General features: G+C 37.2%; 2 protein-coding genes across 2 annotated transcripts; one reads left to right on the top strand and one right to left on the bottom strand.

Moving 5' to 3' along the window:
* Positions 1-3848: 3848 nt before the first annotated feature.
* LOC103710334 (protein MIZU-KUSSEI 1-like) lies at positions 3849-5350 on the bottom strand. Its single transcript, XM_008796007.3, has one exon. The coding sequence runs from the start codon at positions 4612-4614 to the stop codon at positions 3883-3885; it is 732 nt and encodes a 243-aa protein (XP_008794229.2). The 5' UTR covers positions 4615-5350; the 3' UTR covers positions 3849-3882.
* A 6781-nt stretch (positions 5351-12131) lies between these two features.
* Positions 12132-17164, top strand: LOC103710333 (F-box protein At2g32560-like). The gene is made up of 5 exons (XM_008796006.4): positions 12132-13686; positions 14062-14141; positions 14372-14550; positions 14761-14835; positions 16589-17164. Exons 1-5 carry the CDS (start codon positions 13024-13026, stop codon positions 16774-16776), a joined length of 1185 nt encoding a protein of 394 aa, XP_008794228.1. The 5' UTR covers positions 12132-13023; the 3' UTR covers positions 16777-17164.
* Positions 17165-18663: the final 1499 nt, after the last annotated feature.

Below are 18663 nucleotides of genomic sequence, written 5' to 3'. Positions count from 1 at the left end.
ACTAAGCAGTGGGCCAAATTGCACCAAAGCTTTTATGATAAGAAATAAACAAAAAAAAATACTCATTGTAAATCATAATTTTGCCAAAATCATAATTTACTCAGTATGACATATTTATAGCTCTATTCTCTATTTGGTTAATTATATCTCAAAATATCACTATCAAAAGTCTGCATACTAAAGAAGAATCATATGGAAGAAAGAAAGCCGATATATAAAATATTGTAAGATATGCAAAATCTATAAAGATGCCAACATTGATTTTGTTTTTCTGGGATGAAAAGAAACTCTAATAAGACAAGTGATTTAATATTTTAATCCCAAGACTCATATCTGAGGAAACATGAGCTTATGCAAGTAACCAAGGAGTTTTGCAGCCGTGGAGGGAGATAGAGCAAGTCAAGGAACATACCTCAAAAGTCCTGTAAAGCAATATCCAACTAATAAGTATCAAATCAGCCTATTTTTGGCATCATATACATAGAAATAAAAATAATGATAAACCCCTGCCTCCCTCTTTCTCTCCCCTATACACACAGAGACAAACACACACAGAGCTGTGTATGGGAAAGGTTGTCATGACCCTAAACCAAAAAAAGAACGCATTGTTCAGTTACCTCCCATGTTTCATATAGTGACCCTAAAATGATTCTTGGGTCACGGCATGGGATCACAGGTATTTGGATCTTGATGCAATTAACGAATAATGGAGGGTCTTTTTGGTCACTATAGGTGCACAGATTTTTGGGTCTTGATGTCATGAATGAATCACAGAGGGACTTATCCTTCAATTTCAGCTTCCATGCTTCATATAGTTCTCAAAGAATGGTTATGGGGTCATTATATTGGCATCTGTAGTTTTGGTTCTTGGTGTAATAAGTGAATAACAGAAGGTCTTATTATTCAAATTTGCCTCTCATGTTTCATATAGTGACCCACAATGGTTATGGGGTCACTGTACGGGGAACACGAATTCTTAGGTCTTGAAGTAAGTAACAAATAATTGAGGGACTTATCATTCAATTTCACCTTCTGTCTTTCAAATAATGACCTTAGAATGGTTTTGGGATCACTTAATGTGAACTAAACTGTTTGGATGTTGATTTAACTATCAAATAAACGAGGAACTTATCATTCAACTTCTTGGTCTTGATGTTATCAACGAATCTGAGATGGTATCTTTCTCATCTCTATTATCTTTTTACGTCACTTGTTCAAATTTTATTTAAACTTCCTAGCTCTGGATACTTCTCTTTTCACAATTCTATGCAATTTATGTTGGGTTACTCCTTTTTTTTTTCATTGCAAACTTTTTATATGTAATTCTTGGGTTGGGGGTTGGATCTGGCCCTGCAACATACTTCAGTTTAAAGCTTAATTTATTAATCTAGTGGAGAGCCGCTTTTTTTCTCTTCTTTGAGAAACTATTTTCTCTTAAATATCTAGAAATTAGTTTTATGTTTTTGTATTTTAATAACTTCAAGGTATTTGTAGGACACTGCAATGTTATTTTGATCAGATGTTTAGCAGTAAATTTAGAGTTTGAGAAGTGTTTGTGAAGAACTGTATGTTCCTTAGTTTTAGAGATTTTCATATGAAGGTGAGGGAGCTTTAGTTTTTGACACAGTTAGTTTTTGTTAGGTGAGTCCGCGTTTCATGTCTTGATATTGATCACTGGAATGTGTTGATGAATGTTGCTTGGATCAGTTCATAGTTGCATTTTACATACCAAACATTGTGGCTTTGCTTCAAAAAATCCTATTAGTGTTTTCTATGGATATATGGATTCCCTGTTGATTCCACTGGAAATGTAGATGTAAATGTTATAGAAATAATCCAGATAGGTAGTCATTTATTTCATGAAATTAGAAACGGTTATACAAAGTTATACATCCATAGCATTTGTACTATAGACGTAATCTCTGGTAACTTTGTATTTATCTTATAGATGTTTTGTCATCTCATTTATTTTGGACTTTGGAGTGAGGGAAGACCATATAGATGACTTGAAGTGATAAATAAAAGCTATGATTCTTCTTGTAGATTGGCTTTGCAATACGAGGTTTATGGAAGTAATGATTCATTCTAGTTATTTGTCAGAGCCCCATCCTCAGCAGGTTTCAAAAAGTCTCACTTTTTGAAACTGTAATCTATTTATGTTTGACTTCTCAGTTTTCTGCTGAGGTGGTAGCTAGATCCATAGAATTACTTAGTCATGGAGTCAATTTGTAGCAGGTTTTTTGACTTCTGGAGTTTCTTTTGTTTTCATTCTTGCTGATAACTCTGTCATATGGTTAAATAAGATAGAGCCTCCTAAAACAAGTGTTTGCTAGATCCTCCGGGACCAGTGACCAGGGGGCAAGAGTTGAAAAGGAATGTTCTCCTTCTATCTCAGAGTAGTCTATGTTCTTCCTCAGCTATCTGGCATGCTCATAGGGTCATTCCCTTCCCCTTGAATGCGTGATATTTTGTCTGATCAAGCTTTGCATCAAGATGACTTCTTCCAATAATGGAACAAGTCTCCATTCCAATCACAATTCCTGTTCAGTTATTCCAAGGCAGTTATTCGACACGATCTGGACCATATTCTTCAAAACCCATTTCATCTACTGCAAATTCAGCCACTCCAAATTTCCATCAATTCCAATACTTCCATATACTTCATCTTGGAATTTTGAGCCTCGGTGTATACATGTTTAGCCTGTCTATCCTAGAAAATAGGCTCGATCCCATATCCTCCTTTGGTATATTCAGAGAAGAGTCAACATTTGTCTGCACATCTTTCAGCAAGTCTCATCTGGTCATCAACTCCTCCTTGGCTTGACATGAATGTTTTTACCCACAACTAGGAAAACAATAATCCCTTGTCTGATGCTTTCCTTTTCTCCCTTTTACTTTTTGGTAAGCCCTTGTCTGATGCATTAATCTCCATGCAATGTTATATATATATATATTCCCTTTCTTAGTAAAATGTTGGTGAGTTATTCTAATGCTAAGTACCAATAGTTGAATATTCGGACTGATAAAATGTTGTTAGAGTTCTTCTAGTTCTAATTATTAATAGTTGGATATTTGGATTACTGAACTGTTGCTTTTTCCATTTATATAGGAGAACTGCATTTTGCAATCTTGGATGTGTTTTATAACTCAGTTAGTGTCAATTACAAGGTCCAAACTACCGCCATTTCATCTGAATAATGGAAATATCTTATTATTGTGGTGCTTCTAGGCTGTACTCCACAGAAATGGGAACTTGTAAAGGTTGAATACCTAATCACTGACCAGAAAGACAAGCTACTAAATTGTACCTAAATGAAGAATTCCATTTAAAAGATCATAATATCTCCCCTTTTCTCTTATATTTAGCTTGTGTCAATTCCAGAATTTTAGATTTGCAGATCTTAAGTTCATTTCTGATGATATTGCACTATACCTCCTAGTCCTCTTGCCCCATCTCCTCCACTCTAAGCGCTGCGCAGCTGATCTGATTTAGCGATGCTTTCCAACTAAGATTTCCTGGTGACTTTCGACAAACTCATGCTAATTTCAATATCCATCTTTTCACTTGCAAACACTTAAAATAATGACAAAACAGGACAAAACAATAAGATTGCTAATAACCATCTTTTTTCTTTTATTTTTTTGACTAAATGTTTGTTGGCAAACTATAAAGTTACCAAGTTTTAGTTGTATGATGTCAACCTCCGCTGGCATATTCTTAATGTCTAAGTATTGTTACAGAAGCACAGATAATAGAAATAAAGGTGGAAAGCTGAGAGCCACTGCTAATGTTACAAGAAGAGATGGCTGAACTATGGATCCTGGACTCCATGTTTGGAAGGAGAGGTTGAATTATTAGGAGCTCATTACTTATCAGAAGTATCAGATTCTAACAAAAAAGATGGCAAGCTCTGGGCCAGTGTTTCCGTCAGGGTTTAGCATGTAAAGTGTCTCTGAATCCTTACTTCCGGCCACCCGGTCGAAGTGCGCCCTTATGTATGTCATCTCCCCATCGGCTGGGTCCGTCATATCGCCGGGGAGGACGCCGGCACCTACAGACACCGTGTGGAGCAGCTGCATGATATCGAGATCGTTCTCACTAGGGTCCCTCTTGATGGCATACCCAATTTTACGTCCATTGATGTATGCAATCCACAGGGGCTCGTCAAGGAGCATGGTTTTGTCGGCAGCCTTCTTCTCGCACTCGAGTGCAATCCGGAGGTGGTCGGAGCTCATCGCCTGCATGAACCTGCAGGTATGAATGGCGAGCTCGAGCAGGAGCATGGGGATGCTCCTGGGGCTGTCTTGGATGGCGAGGTTGATGCGGCCCTTGCGGTGGCCGAAGAGGGTGCCGGTGGTGCGGGTGGCGCCATGAATGTGGCCTTCGTATGGCCGTCCTCCCCTTGGGAGTGCGGCGTGAAGCCGGCACGCTGGGTTGAGGATGGGGAAGGAGCGGAAGAGCGATCGGATCGCTCGGAGGGCCCTGGAGGCCTTGGCAGGCCGCTTCTTTTTGGAAGGTTGGAGGGTGATCGGTGGACGCGGAGGGCTCCGTTCAGGACAGCCTGCAGGCACGACGGAGCTGGATGAGTGCGGCGGCGGTGATGGTGGCGGCATTGTGAGGATGGCGGAGGGGAAGCTGTCATGGATGTGGGTGGTGGTAGGACGGTGGTGGCGGTGGCGGTGGCGGTGGGTATTTGAAAGAGCTGGTTGTGGGATGCACGTAATTGGGATGGTTTCCTTTGTTCCTTTTTGGTTTTGTCATTCTGGAGAGCCGTGCGCGGTCTGTTTAGGTTTGGACTAAATTTTGTCTCTCAACAAACAACTCTAGATTTGACTTTGGCTTAGTGGATGGAGGGAACTGTGAGTTGACTTTATTTCAGGTGCTTGAGGAGGGCCCCAAGTCAAAACCATAGGCAGTTCGGCATTGCAGCTGGGGATATCAAAGTATTTTTTTTAGGAGTTCACCCAAAAAAAAAAAAAAAAATCTAGATATAAGTTGATTTCCTCCTAAGGTTGAAATCGGATACCAATTGGATCCATATCCATATTTATTTTATTTAATGAATATAATTACGGATACGGATATTAATAGGATGTAAAAATTTATATCTATATTTGTTTTAAACGGATGTAGATAAAAATTGGATACTAAAACTCTAGATATAAATAATTGGATATAAATCGGATAATAAAGCTTTATGACCACAAAATCAAAATAATTTCTAAGTGTGTGATAAGTCAAGTTGCTAGCATGTTAATGTGGTCATTTATTTTTCTTAAAAAATTTATGAGTGCTATATAAAATTAAATAAGGTTATAAATAGAATCAAATATTCGGATACGGACCGGATAGTTCTCTATTTATTTTATATATATATTTTTTATGGATATGAATATTAGTCGGATGCTCAAATTTTTATTTATATCAAAAAAAGTTTTAGATACAAGAATGAATCTGGATAGATATTATTCGATCCATTTTCATCTCTATTTTTTTTTCTCATATATATATATATATATAATAAAAATGGCAAGAAGAGTCTTGTCACTGTTGACTCTAAGAAGACAACTTTTTCTTTTGGTGCGATCGTGGCGGCAATATGGTTGCCTTTTGTAAAGCTCGAAAAAGTCAACTTATTGTCAGGTTATCCAATTTACTTGAATAAGAGCTCTCTTTGGTCAATTGCCTGCGAGAATAATCTCTACCACAACTAGCTCCTAGTCGACAATTGGATGATTTTGATGGAAAAACAATGGAATAAAATTTGGCTCCTCTTTAGCTTTTTTTTTTTGCGGTTTATGTTACATCTTTCCCATGATTTTTTTTTTTTTTTGCGATGTTGACGGTTGAATTACGTCATACATAGATTTTTTAAGCACTTCAAATTTGTTCATTCATTTATCTGTATAGATCTTGAAGTGACCATTGTGCATTTCGACGATGGATTGGTGCAAAGAAAAGTGAATCCTCCTTTCGTGTATCCTTCTCTCATTATATATCTTTGTTTCTAAATTACTCCTCTGGGTTCTTATGTATATATTGTGGAAGAAAGTAACTGACTAATTTGGGAGATGGTTTGTGAACATAAAAAGAGGGTGGACGGGGAGTTAAATACCTAAGGAAGGAGGACGGAGTGAAAGAAAAAAAAATAAATAGTACATCATAGAAGGATAAGATTGGAGCCAATTTAGTCAAAGAAGAAGACAACTGTCAGCATTGTGAAAGAACGTCTTAACCACCAAAAAAAAAAGAAAAAAGAACGTCTTAAAGATAATTTTCAAATAGCCTTTCAATGGTCTTTCCAGAGTCTCGTTGGCTTACCTTGGAACAAGGAATCCTCTACCGAAGTCCCAATCTGATAAAAAGAGCAGAGCTGGTAGGTGGAATATTAAGATCCTGAGTCCTCTTTCCTGTATCATTTAGCTGAAGCCCAATGATAGATCTAATAAGTATAATAGGTAGGTGGCAGGGGAAAGTTATACAAAACTGCATAGGTTCATTAATGATGGCCAGTTGGGAGCTAAGCTTTTTAATGCAATGCCAAAGCATTGAATTCTTGAGGAAACCAAAGCTTTCATGTGGCTCCATGATAAACTCAATGCCAAGGTCTTAACATCGACCCTTGCAGCCCTCTCCGTGGATTTCACACCCAATCAATCTTTCTACTTTTCTGCTGCAAAATTCTCCAAGGAAATGCGCTCTCATGTCCTTAACATGTCCCTCTTCTTCCTCTCTCACTGAAATCCTGGAGGAAAAAAAAGAATCCTGGAAGACAGGAGATTATGCCTGGGACCAACTAGCGTGCACCATCTGCTAGTTGATATGGAAAGAGAATTGAAAGAATTTTTATGAACAAGCAGAGATCTGAAGCTTTGATTTTTTGATTAAATGAAAGAAATTTCATTGTTGGAGATTTATAGGTTTCAATGTCTTTTTAAGTCGTCTCCAGAACCTCACGAGTTGGCACCATTTGTTTTACTGATGATTTTTGTTATGTTATTCTGTTATTCGTGTTCTCTTTTATTTAGACGGCCAACAATTGAGTTTCCAATTGTTTTTCTTTTACTAACCAAGCGTATTCTAACACATTCTAACATAGACAAGATCCTTCTATGCTGCACGCAACTCTGCTATGAAAATGGAAACTTGTTTCAACTCCTATATAGGCCCGGGCTATTACTTACACACACCCCCTATCTCTTTGTGCAATTCCTAGATGTCTCACTGCACCAAAGCCAATGAAACCCCAGAAGTGTGAGAGTCCATGAGATCATCATTGCCCATATGACTCCAATAACAGAGCTACCAAAACCAGAGTCCACGAGTGGGGCCCGATGTGAATGGTCGGCCATTGGTGAAAGCACCTCACCCTCTCTCTCGTGACAAGTTTGCTTTTGATTAGAATAAGTTATCTCCTTTGCCTATCCCTTGCCTCCCATTGTGTGCATTGAATTGTTCCCCAATTCATGGAACAATTCAAGGAGAAGAGGAGGCAAAGTGAATACTGCAAGGTTAAGTAAGATGCATGTGTCCTCACACCTTTGTGGGTGACAAAGAAAGGGAACACTTTCTAGTGATTTGAGGCATCTGCAAATGGATTGGATTCCTGCAGCTTCAACCAGCACAGGAGAAAAAGAAGATTAGCGTCCAGCGTCTAGAGTTGGCAACTTGGATTCCTCGGCCAAGTGTCCAAACGTCACGAATGCTCATGCTTGGGATACCCTTGGAAGTGGGGGCCAACCGTGCCTACCGTGACCTGGATGTGTCCTTCTTGTCACCATTTCCCCTGCTGAGGGTCTTTCTGCGTCAAATCGAGAGAAAATAAGCTCCTGCTTTGGGGCCACAGAGTCGCCCTTCCCATCCCTTGTCAGATCCCACCATTGGCACACCAAGTGCTGTGGTAACATTTTTCAAGGCCCCACATTGCTGGCCATTATCATACTTCCTATCATATTCCTTTTTTTTTTTATATACATCTTTCTTGGTGCCCAGAAAAATAATCAATTTGGATTTAGAGGTGTCGATCAATCAAATCGGATTAGATATAGATCGAATTAGATACAAAATATTTATTGGCTCAAATTTAATTTATTTATTAAATAGATAAAAAATTTAAATTGGAATCCGATCTTTTTATTCAACATGTAACCTAATTCATTCTATAATAAATCGAACCAAATTAAATATATTAAATAGTTAAGTATTGCTACCTCTAATTTTTATTTTTATTTTCATGAGAAAGCAATAGTTATAAATATCAAATACATAGAAAATCATACTTTTAACATATTTTTTTATATGGTTTGAGTAAAGATCATGACAATATATTATTTTTTTTGGCAACATCTAGAAACTACGTCTGACCCATTTTTTTTGAGGTAAATTTAAGACTATGATAATGTATAACGAGAAATGAGGGTTTGGAGATAATTCCATCACGGAACAGATCCTATGGATGATGTAGCATATCTAATAATGCTAATATTTGCAGAAGCAAATAAAACTTTTACGAAATAGTATGATCTAAATATTTAATGTTGAACCCATTGTCACTAAGTTAAAATCAAGATCATAATAATGCCATAGTGGTCCTTGTGACAGTTTTGAGGCAACACTCTGGAGCCGACATATATAAAATCCTATGGATAATGTAGTATATCTAATAATGCTATTATTTGTAGAATAGTGTGGTAAGATATTGAAAATATTCGCAATTATGTTATTTTGAAGTTAGAGGTAATAAGCTTCTAGCATCCCATAATGATTATGATATTAAGTGATTAGAAAGTAGCTTTGTCGACTATGTATCTTTGCGACATTTACAGAGGTGAATCAGGTGACCAGTTGGCAGATATTATGACAAATCGGTATATGATTAATCTCATGATCGACAAAAAAATGATTACTACTAGAGTTTTGATTTGTAGTATGTTATAATAATTGTATCATAAATTGGGTTGAAAAAGATTCAAACTATTGAACAGATATTCCTGCCTCTGCAATTATGCAAGGCTTCATTAGGTCATGTTAAGGGATAAAATAGAGAGGGTGGGAGCCGGTTTGATTTGGTCTTCTTGTCCTCAACACATATTTTGCCTCCGACCTCTGAGTAAATATTTTATCCAAAAGATTTGTACTTGAATGTGGATGTCAATTAACCCCACACATGTACAAAGCCGACATCTTTATGAAGAAAAATAGATGGCAGACATCAAGCAAAGCATGTCATCATTGGGAATATAATAATATCTCCCACTGACCCCAGAAGGGATTAGTCCAAACACTTTGAAAAACCTTAATCATGCACTAATACAAAGACTCCAAGTCCTTTTGACATTCTTAAATTGCCATCCACTCTACGCTCGCAACTATTTCATGGATTCCATGCAGACAGTTGATGTTGCACCTAACGAAAGGTGGGGTGGGGTGCATTTGTTAGGCACCATTTAAAGTGAATATTAGATTTGGAGGATCCAATAGAGGGAGAGATTTAGACTAAGATTCCAACACCAACTCTTTACTGTCTCAAATTTCACAGTGCTTGCTTGCCTTTACGCATTCCAGGGTCGAACAAAAGTATGTTCTCTCTCATTGGATTGGGAAGCAATTTGGTTGTCATCACACCTAATTTTCTACCTAACAAGGATGCTTGCAAGGCTGCAAAACCCATTGGCCATGCGAGATTGGACAAATTCCAATGTAAAACTAATGTGTCTCGAGATTTTTTTTTTTTTTTTTTTTTTTAAGTTGTTAAGAAACTTCCTTTGGTGATCAATTCAAAGTTCCAATCCTTTGATGTCGGTCTAAAAATAAAGGAATTTCTGTGGCTACACGGTATCTGATGATTAGTCATCTTTAATTTGTGGCCATATGGCTATTCTTTGTATCAACCCTTAGGAAATGAAAATAAGATGAGATATTGGGTGTGGCCACAAGGTTGAGATTTGGCTAGAATTTTTCCTTAAAGTTTTCGTAAAAATGTATTTTCACTAAAAATTTCCATTTAGATGTTAAACCATCTGCAAAACTTGGAAAATGAAATATACCAATTGGAATTAAAGCAAATGCCTTGTGATAATGAGTCACATCTCCATGTCAGCTCCAAGAGCTAATACAATGAAGTATATGTGTCAGTTGAGATGCCCTATTGCTAACAAGAATCTTCTGCTCCAACATACATATACATATGCGCACGCATATATATATATACAAATACATATCGTAAGTATATAGAAAAGTAAGTCCATAATAGTAGCAAAAGTGTCACCATCATTTCGAAAGTTGATGCAAGACTTGTTTGTGTCTTGTGTCAAATACTTGATAAGTATTTCTTCGAATCAAAATCCTCTTTTACGTGCTCTTTGGATACCCTAGATCTAGCTTTATTCGTGAGGATAAAGACAGCAATGGAATTAAGAAGCAGTAAATCAAATAAAATACCTCATGCAAATGGAAGAAGGTTGCACATAGCCTAATATATTTGTTACTTGTAAGGTAACTTGATTGTATATTTGTATATAAATTTTTTTTTTTTTCATTTGACAAGGTAATCTCTACTTCCATAAATAGTATCTCTAACTACTCTGAAAAATTTATCAAGTCATTAACACACCCACCATCTCCAACTACTTCACAAGAATCTTTTCATGTGGCATTTAATTAACAGGCTCCCATCTGTTGTCTCTTCTACCATCTTCCATCAATCAAGGAGCCATATGTAATTCTTGACCCTGCCATATATGATTGGATCTCCTACTGTGCATGACAATTGGATATTAGTGAGATATAGATGGTGTCTGTTGGATCACCACATAACATGGTATTTATGATCTGGGTGGTAACTATAATGGTAACAAGTACTTCTAGGATTTTTCTCACAAAAACTCCTAATTGTGGGAAGATCTACTAATACTTCGTGATAATTAAGTAATCAATTTTCATGGAGCGACAAACACTATTTTATTTCAAAAATATAACAAGCTTAAAAACAAAAAAATAAATAAATAATCGCACCGAAGTATAATACTCTAAGTTCTATTATTGCCCTTGTAGACCACAGTAAGTATTCAACTGAATCATCAACTTTTCCTGCAAATCATGGTTGGTTGAGTGAAAGAAAAATAAAAAAAAGAATAAATGAAATAGATTTAGGAAGCAATCACCAGTCAGGGAAGTGAGAAACAAGTTTTCCTATATATCATTTGTGCATTCTAGAACAAGCCTTGTTAGTTAAACTAGATGCTTCCTAGTTTGGTATCTTCTCCTCTACTTGGAGAAAGCCTAGTTTCAATCCTTAGAATTTGTTTCATTGATTATTTGAACTTGCTGATTCTCATATCATTTATATCCACAAAAAAAAAAAAATAGTGGCAGCCTTACTATTATTCTAAGAAAAGGTATCATCAGCCGACATGGATTTTGCTGCAAGTATCCATCAAAGGAGGATTCCTTAATCTATTTTCATCAAAATAAAGAATAAATATAAATGGTGAATTTATGTCAAGCAATAGTTTATAAAAGGCTCCCTCTTGAAATAATTTACCTATATCATAAAGAGGTTTGACTGGTTTAACTATTCTTTCATTATATCTATTTTTTCAGACTTATTTGTGAGACATACGGTTTGTTCCAATCTTATTCCTGCTTTCTGCCTGAAGAAAATGCAATACTAATGAAGTGGCAAGAATTAAGTTTTAGAGATAGGCAAACATGGTAGATGAACTGGCTTGCTTTTTTTTTTTTTACCTTAAAAATTTCCCCAGCTTTTTTTTTTTATTATGTAATCTAGCACTGCTTTTAATGATATAAAAAGACACTGCTCATCCTTGAAACTTAGAATTAAGAAGCCAGATAAAAGAGAAAAAGGCAAAAAAAAAAAAACTCCAGCAGAAGTCCTTGTAATGCTTATTCATAAAAATTAATCACCTTATCGAACAATTATTGGTTTCCAGCAGCCATGGATAAATAAAGGCAGAATGCTAAAACTTGCTAAAAGATAAAGAATCGTTGGATTTGGAGATCTAGTGAATGCCAAGCTTCAGCACGGGTGAAGGCTCGTGGGGAAGAATGTGGTGGGCCACCAGGCGCAGCTCGACGCGAAGGCACTGCCCCTTATCTATTTCCCAACCCCGTAGCTCAAATACCATCGCCTATGATAACTTCGGGTTGTAGCTGCCTCCACCGTCCTGGTGGGTATTGAGAGAGGTTGGAGTTTGGTGAGAAAGTAAAAGTTAGGAAGACCAGCCATCTCCAGTTTGGTCCCCAACCTCCTCGCCCTCTCTCTCCTCTCTCTGCCAACCTTACAACATCCCAACACTCAGCACCTTCCTTGCTGTCTCTCTCTCTACATTTTTATACTTGGGCTCTCTCAAGGAGTCAGGAGACAGATTCATGAGCTGGAGCTGAGTATATAGATGAAGATTTAGATGGACTGATGTTCATCTCCATCTCCTCATTTTAAGAAGCTGGGTTAGTGTTCTTCTGACAGATCTTGGTTTGGTTATATGGTTCTTTAGTCCTTCTCCAGATCTTTTGTAAAGCTTCTCTAAATCTACAGCTGGTTTAGTCCCACATCCTGTCAGAACAAGCCCATGAGGCAATAACATATTAGAATATAAGGTTTTTTTAGTCTCATGTTAGTAAAGTAGCCTCCTCGACCATTTCTTTGGTTGGTCTCCCTCTGTGTCATCATCCAATAGCTTGCAACCTTGGAGTCTGCTTTTGTCGCACGGAGCTCGGATTTGTTCGATCCAGGTTACACCACTCTGGGTGTTTACAATTTCTCCTACTTTGTTGCTCTATGGAGCTTATTATAAAGCTCTAGTGGGCTTCTCGTGCATCAGCAAACTCCATATTTGATAGGAGGATCATTCCTTCCTGGATCCACACCCAAAAGAAGAAGAGAAAAAAAAAAAACTTATTTATCTTTAATTTGTTATCACTTTTTTTTTGGCAATTTTTCTAATATATTCTCCTTTAATCTTTATGTGGAGAACCAATCACCCTCTCTTGAAGAATATCTGATGCTTTTCCTCCTTGTATCTTTCCTCTCCTTTCTGTTCCTCATCTCTAAGCCTCTCCCTCCATGGGTGGATGAGATGAGGCTGCTGTCTGTGTCGTTTTGGCAAGAATTTGTGTACCACTCACTGCACTGGTTGAAGAATTGTCAGCTGACCAGCAGAAAAGTTTGCGGATTTCCATTCACAATGTCTGCTAAGAATTCTGTCCCTAGAGTGGAAGACGTGGAGGAGACTTCAGGGATGACCATCTTGGATTTGCCTGAGTTAGCCTTGGAGTGCATTCTGGGGAAGCTCTCTCCAGCCGGGTTGGCCAACATGGCATGCGTCTGTAGCTCATTGAGGGATAGGTGCAGGAGCGATCACTTGTGGGAGAGGCATATGAGGGAGAAATGGGGTTGGCTGATAGGCCGAGCAGCTCGGAGAGAGTGGGAATGGTATGTATCTTCAAGGAAGGTCTCTCTGGTTTCGGGTGGTGCCATGGCAAGCTTGAAGCCAAAGGGATGGATGGGTTCTATTTCATATGTCTGGCCTCTTTCTTGGCTCCAGTCCAAGCTCGACAATGGCAATAGGCCTTCGAGCCCTTTACCGATGGATTCGATCATGTCCTGGTATCTGGTGCTTGAGAGTGGCAAATTTTGGTTCCCTGCTCAGGTCTACAACCGCGAGGTATTGATTGGACCAAGATTTGGTTGTGGTTCAAATAAAAATTATGTTTTCTATGATTATCTATCTTTATCTGCCTCATATCTTCCAAGCATCAAATTTATGCATATATGCATCATTACTTTGTGCTACTATATGTTCTTTCGGCTATTATTATTGGACATAAATGGTTCTCTTCTTCCCTGTTTGTATCCCTATTTCTGATTTTATAGATCTGGTTTTAATGGTTATCATTTGTTTGATATGCTAGAATGAAGCATTAGCTTTTAGGCTTGTTCTTTTTCATGCTAACATTGGAATCTCTATCAGTGAGTGATATATGACATCTCTACCTCTTTGTTTACGAGATTAAGTTAGTCCATTTAATCATTTCTGCAGAACGGACATGTCGGCTTTTTGTTGTCGTGTTATGATGCTGAGCTTAGTTATGATCGCCACACAGACACCTTTTATGCAAGGTATGTGGAGAGATGCCTGATACAAATGCGAAGACAGCTTCCTCTTTTGTTTTTCACCCTCATACTATTTTTGTTAAAATTTGTCCATGGTCATATTTCATTTTGTTTGCGTAACACTTCTTAAGTTTAGTGACTCTTATGTCCAATCAAAAGTGAAATCACTGAAGTATTTTTTTTGACCTTGTTGAAATAGATGTTATATAGATACTCAATGATGAATTGCTCCATAGGTATCCACCTCATGGGAGAAGGCCAGTAAAAATAGAGGAAGGAATAGAGTGGGACAGACTTAGAGCACCACCTGTTGATACTCCTGCACATGATCTTCATGTCTCTGATTGTTTGAATGACCTGTGCCCGGGCGATCATATCGAGATCCAGTGGAGGAGAAACAAAGAATTCCCATATGGTGAGTGTTTTTGGCATCGCTGTTCATATGGTATTTATTAGTTATTACAAAAATGTAGTGTGTGCTTTATAATTCTAGTTATATATTCCTTTTCCAGGGTTTTGCTCTTTAATGTGCCCCCAAATAATTATTTTGTGAATTTTAAACCATGAAATATATGGACCATTGACTAAGAAGAGATATATTCCATTATGTTTGGCCATTTCGCAGGCTGGTGGTATGGAGTTGTGGGTCATTTGGAGTCCTGTGATGGGAATGAACATCACTGCCGATGTCATAAAAGTGGTGAGAACCTATATAATTGCTTTTCTTTCTTCATTTCTTGTCGTCAAGCTGATTTAGGCTACATAGTTCAAAGATTTTAGTGCAGAATACTTTCAGACCCGCAGACATGTTAAATAAATATAATCAATATTTCAAACTCTTGTAAGGAAAAGAACAGAACTTTTTCTGAAATTGGTCACTAGTGTTAAAGTTGCTCATGGAACAAAAATCAGCAGGTATTGTGAACATATTGGACTTACTAGAACTTGTAGAATATTCTAACAACATTCTAGAGTATGGTTCGCCATACAAGACTATACTGCCATGTACCGAGCCTACCATACTGCAATCTACTGGGCATACCATACTGTGCCAATGGTGAACCAATTCTTAGTATGGGTGTTATACTGAGTGACGGTACCATGAACCAATCCATATCGACATTGTACCAGAATAGTACCAATACGGGTACTGAAACACATCTATCTCCTGTGATGGAATCCTGTATTTTTTTCTCAATTCTAATCTTCATTGAATTGTTTGTTCTATTTTTGGAGCCTTTGTTATCAAACTTTTACACTATTTTCTTGAAAACTAGATGTTCAATCTGAAGCAGCATAACATGGTTAGATATGCATTGCTGTAAGACTTATCACATTAGTTAAGGCTTGACATGTCTTAGCGAATATGGATAAATGAAACATGTCCTGCTTGTGTAGTGAAGCTCGAAAACCCAATATTTTAACCCTTAATCTCATAATATATTCTTTTTTAGTGGAAGAGAGGACTTAACTATTACAATGGGCCTCAGGTGATGCTGTTAATAACATCCAATTTTAACATTAAATATTTCAAACACGTAAAATGGATAAAACAATATGTGGAAGTAAGAAACATGAAAAACTGCAATTTGAATGATTAATGAGTAAGAAATTATCACATGAGGACACAAGATGTCCATTTTCTAACTACCATAAGCTCATATATATCATCCCTGAAACAAGCACCATTTTTAATTATTATAGATGTTCTTGTTAAAAAGGCATATGGTGGCTCTGATCTTTAGAGCTTATAGTTTAGCTGCGCAAATTGTTACTGTTATACCATACAAGTTCCTTACCAACACTAGTTGGCAAGCATGGTATGACACCGAAGGTGTTGTACAAGTGCCTTACTGGCACGGATCGGCAAACATGATGTGACATGGTACATATCATGCAAGTGCCTCACCATACACATATATGTGCCGAGCACCGGCACTGGCACAGATAATAAGTACCTTGCCAGTGCCAAGATGACATGCCGCTCGGTACCTTAATCCATGCACTCAACATTTCAAATACTGCTCTATAATATAGATGGTGCAGCCCTCTAGTTGGAGATTCAAGCTAATTCTTCATCCATGGAGGAAGAAATATGAGGAATTGCAGGGCAAATATAAGGTGTCCAGCTATAATATTGACTCATATCATCATAGGCTGCTTTTCAAGACTTACCAATTATTACTCCGATGGCTTTATAAATAACCATTTTGCGAGCTTGGTGTTTTAATAAGAGATCCCTGTAGTACGAACATGGAGATTTTCAAATTGTTTAGACTATAGAAGCTTCTGTTTTCTACTTGCATCTTTTAATTTGTAAAGGAAAAACATCAACTTTTTTTGACCTAGGTTGAAGGTTTTTATCTTTTTGTTTTTCAAATGCAATTATGCATTGTGCAAATTAACTACATAAATTATTATATAATTTATTCATTTGCCTTTTGTTTTGGTAGATACCATCATATTAGAATTTAACCAATACACGCATGGCTCAAGATGGAGGCGGGCAGCCATAAGTCGAAAGGATCACCAGGAAGAAGGGAATGAAACAGATGGATTTTATGGAGGAATCAGGAAACTCCATTGCAAGGATGAGATAGCTATGTGGAGGCGGCTTTGGCCAAATGAGATTTTGGAATAGGTTATCATTCAAGTTCACCAAGGAATCATGTATGTCTTATTTCTCGAACATCACAAGGCAAGGCCTTCCTTTAACCAAAAACTGCTCGATAAATAGACCAGTATGCTGAAACTATTAGTTCCATGCCAATTATTTATGCAAGACAACTTGCAATGAGAAAGTGAGTTGAGCAACCACACATGGGCTTAGAACTTGAATTTGCTATGTGGATGACATCCTCTGTTCACTGCTAGTGAGGATCAACTTCAGTTTTTTTGTGGCTTCAGGTCAATTGTTTACTGCTGTAGTTTTAGGATAATACACAATTTGATGTAATTATTATCCAGCTACTGTTCTTCGCTATTGATTCAGTATCACTTGCAAACCAATTCTATATTTTTATCGTCCACTACAAGTATGCTTATTCGTATTTTGTAAAGTCACTAATATTATACTTTAAATAGCTTAATTATCACTAAAGCTGCCCTTCTATTATGTTTATCAGATTCCTAATCCTTGTGAGAATAACACTTAATTGAGTTACTGAACTTAAAGTCATACGAGTTCTACGATGTATGAAGTAGAATAAAAAAGTAGTTGGGAATGAAAATTGCATCATTTGACCTTGAAAGCCGGCAGATAACCAACTTGGAATTTTATGCTCTCAACCTCTGGTTGGTCAAATTGATAGTGCCAAACTACCTACTTGCTGTTGCTGATTCATTTGGAAACAGATTTGTCATGTTTAAACTTAATTTCAGAAGCTAGGAGATCAGCATGGAGATGTCAGTCTCCATTTCAACAACCCAAAACCTTATCATCACTGCAAGCTGAACAAATTTTAGCTCTGTAAATATCTCAGCTGTTGTAATCTAAATTTTTAAATGGAAAGTTCAAACTCAAACTGTAACATATAGGCAAACTTCTATCGACATGAAACACAAGAAAACTCCTCACCCATGGATTGACAGTGCGCGAGCTCCAATTCTTTGTTCTTATTTCCATTTTATGGTATCAAAGCCATAATAGCTGCAGCCATCGATCCACCATAGACACCACCACCGAGAGCTCTTCAAGCCTCTCAACCAATGGTATTTAAAATCCTTCAAGTTTTGCGCCCTCTCCTTCCTTTATCCAGTTGAGTAATCTCCATCATCTGATATCTATGAAGCTTGAAAGAAATAATTACCAACTCAGAGCTCTCAAGTTGAACCTGTCTTACATGGCTATCGCTTCAACTACGTGGTTGGGTCTTATCCTTGCCCAACCTCAGTTTGTTCACAATGAAGCTCTACAAATTCAACTCTGCAGGCCAACACCAATTGAATTTTGTGGCAGCGCCAGGATCAACTCATCCTGAGTTGGATCCATTCCTCTCTCTCTTATCAACCTTCAATTGCTGTAATGGGAAGTCTTGAATCAAATGTTCAAGGCTCAATCTCAGCGTCGAATGATGCAAATCAAGTCTCAACAATGTTGGTTTGCTCATCTCCTCTTGACCAATTCATCCATGTTCTCGTCACTAGTTCTTCATTTTGGATCAAACATGCTTGAGCCTCTTATTTCTCTCAAAAATAAAAATAGCAAAATTCTTTTAACTCTAACCTGTCTAATTTGTAATATGGAAAATGAATTATGTTAAATCATCATTTTATTAGCACCAATAATAACATAAATTTATTTTTTACCGATAAATATTTTATATATTATTTTATCGAAATTCGTGTTTTAATGTAAGCCCTCACATGACAAAATTCTGGCTCCATCCCTATTACTTATCCACCATCCAAGATTTCAACAATAGTGTTATTCTATTAAAACAGAACCCACAAAATAATTATTTCCCTATAAAACATATTATTTCATGTTTATATTAAAATAGCCATTGTTACAAAGTTATTATTATGG

The sequence above is a fragment of the Phoenix dactylifera genome, chromosome 3 (genome assembly GCF_009389715.1).
Source record: "Phoenix dactylifera cultivar Barhee BC4 chromosome 3, palm_55x_up_171113_PBpolish2nd_filt_p, whole genome shotgun sequence".
In the NCBI taxonomy this organism is placed as follows: domain Eukaryota; kingdom Viridiplantae; phylum Streptophyta; class Magnoliopsida; order Arecales; family Arecaceae; genus Phoenix; species Phoenix dactylifera.
This window is presented reverse-complemented; position numbering and strand designations above follow the sequence as displayed.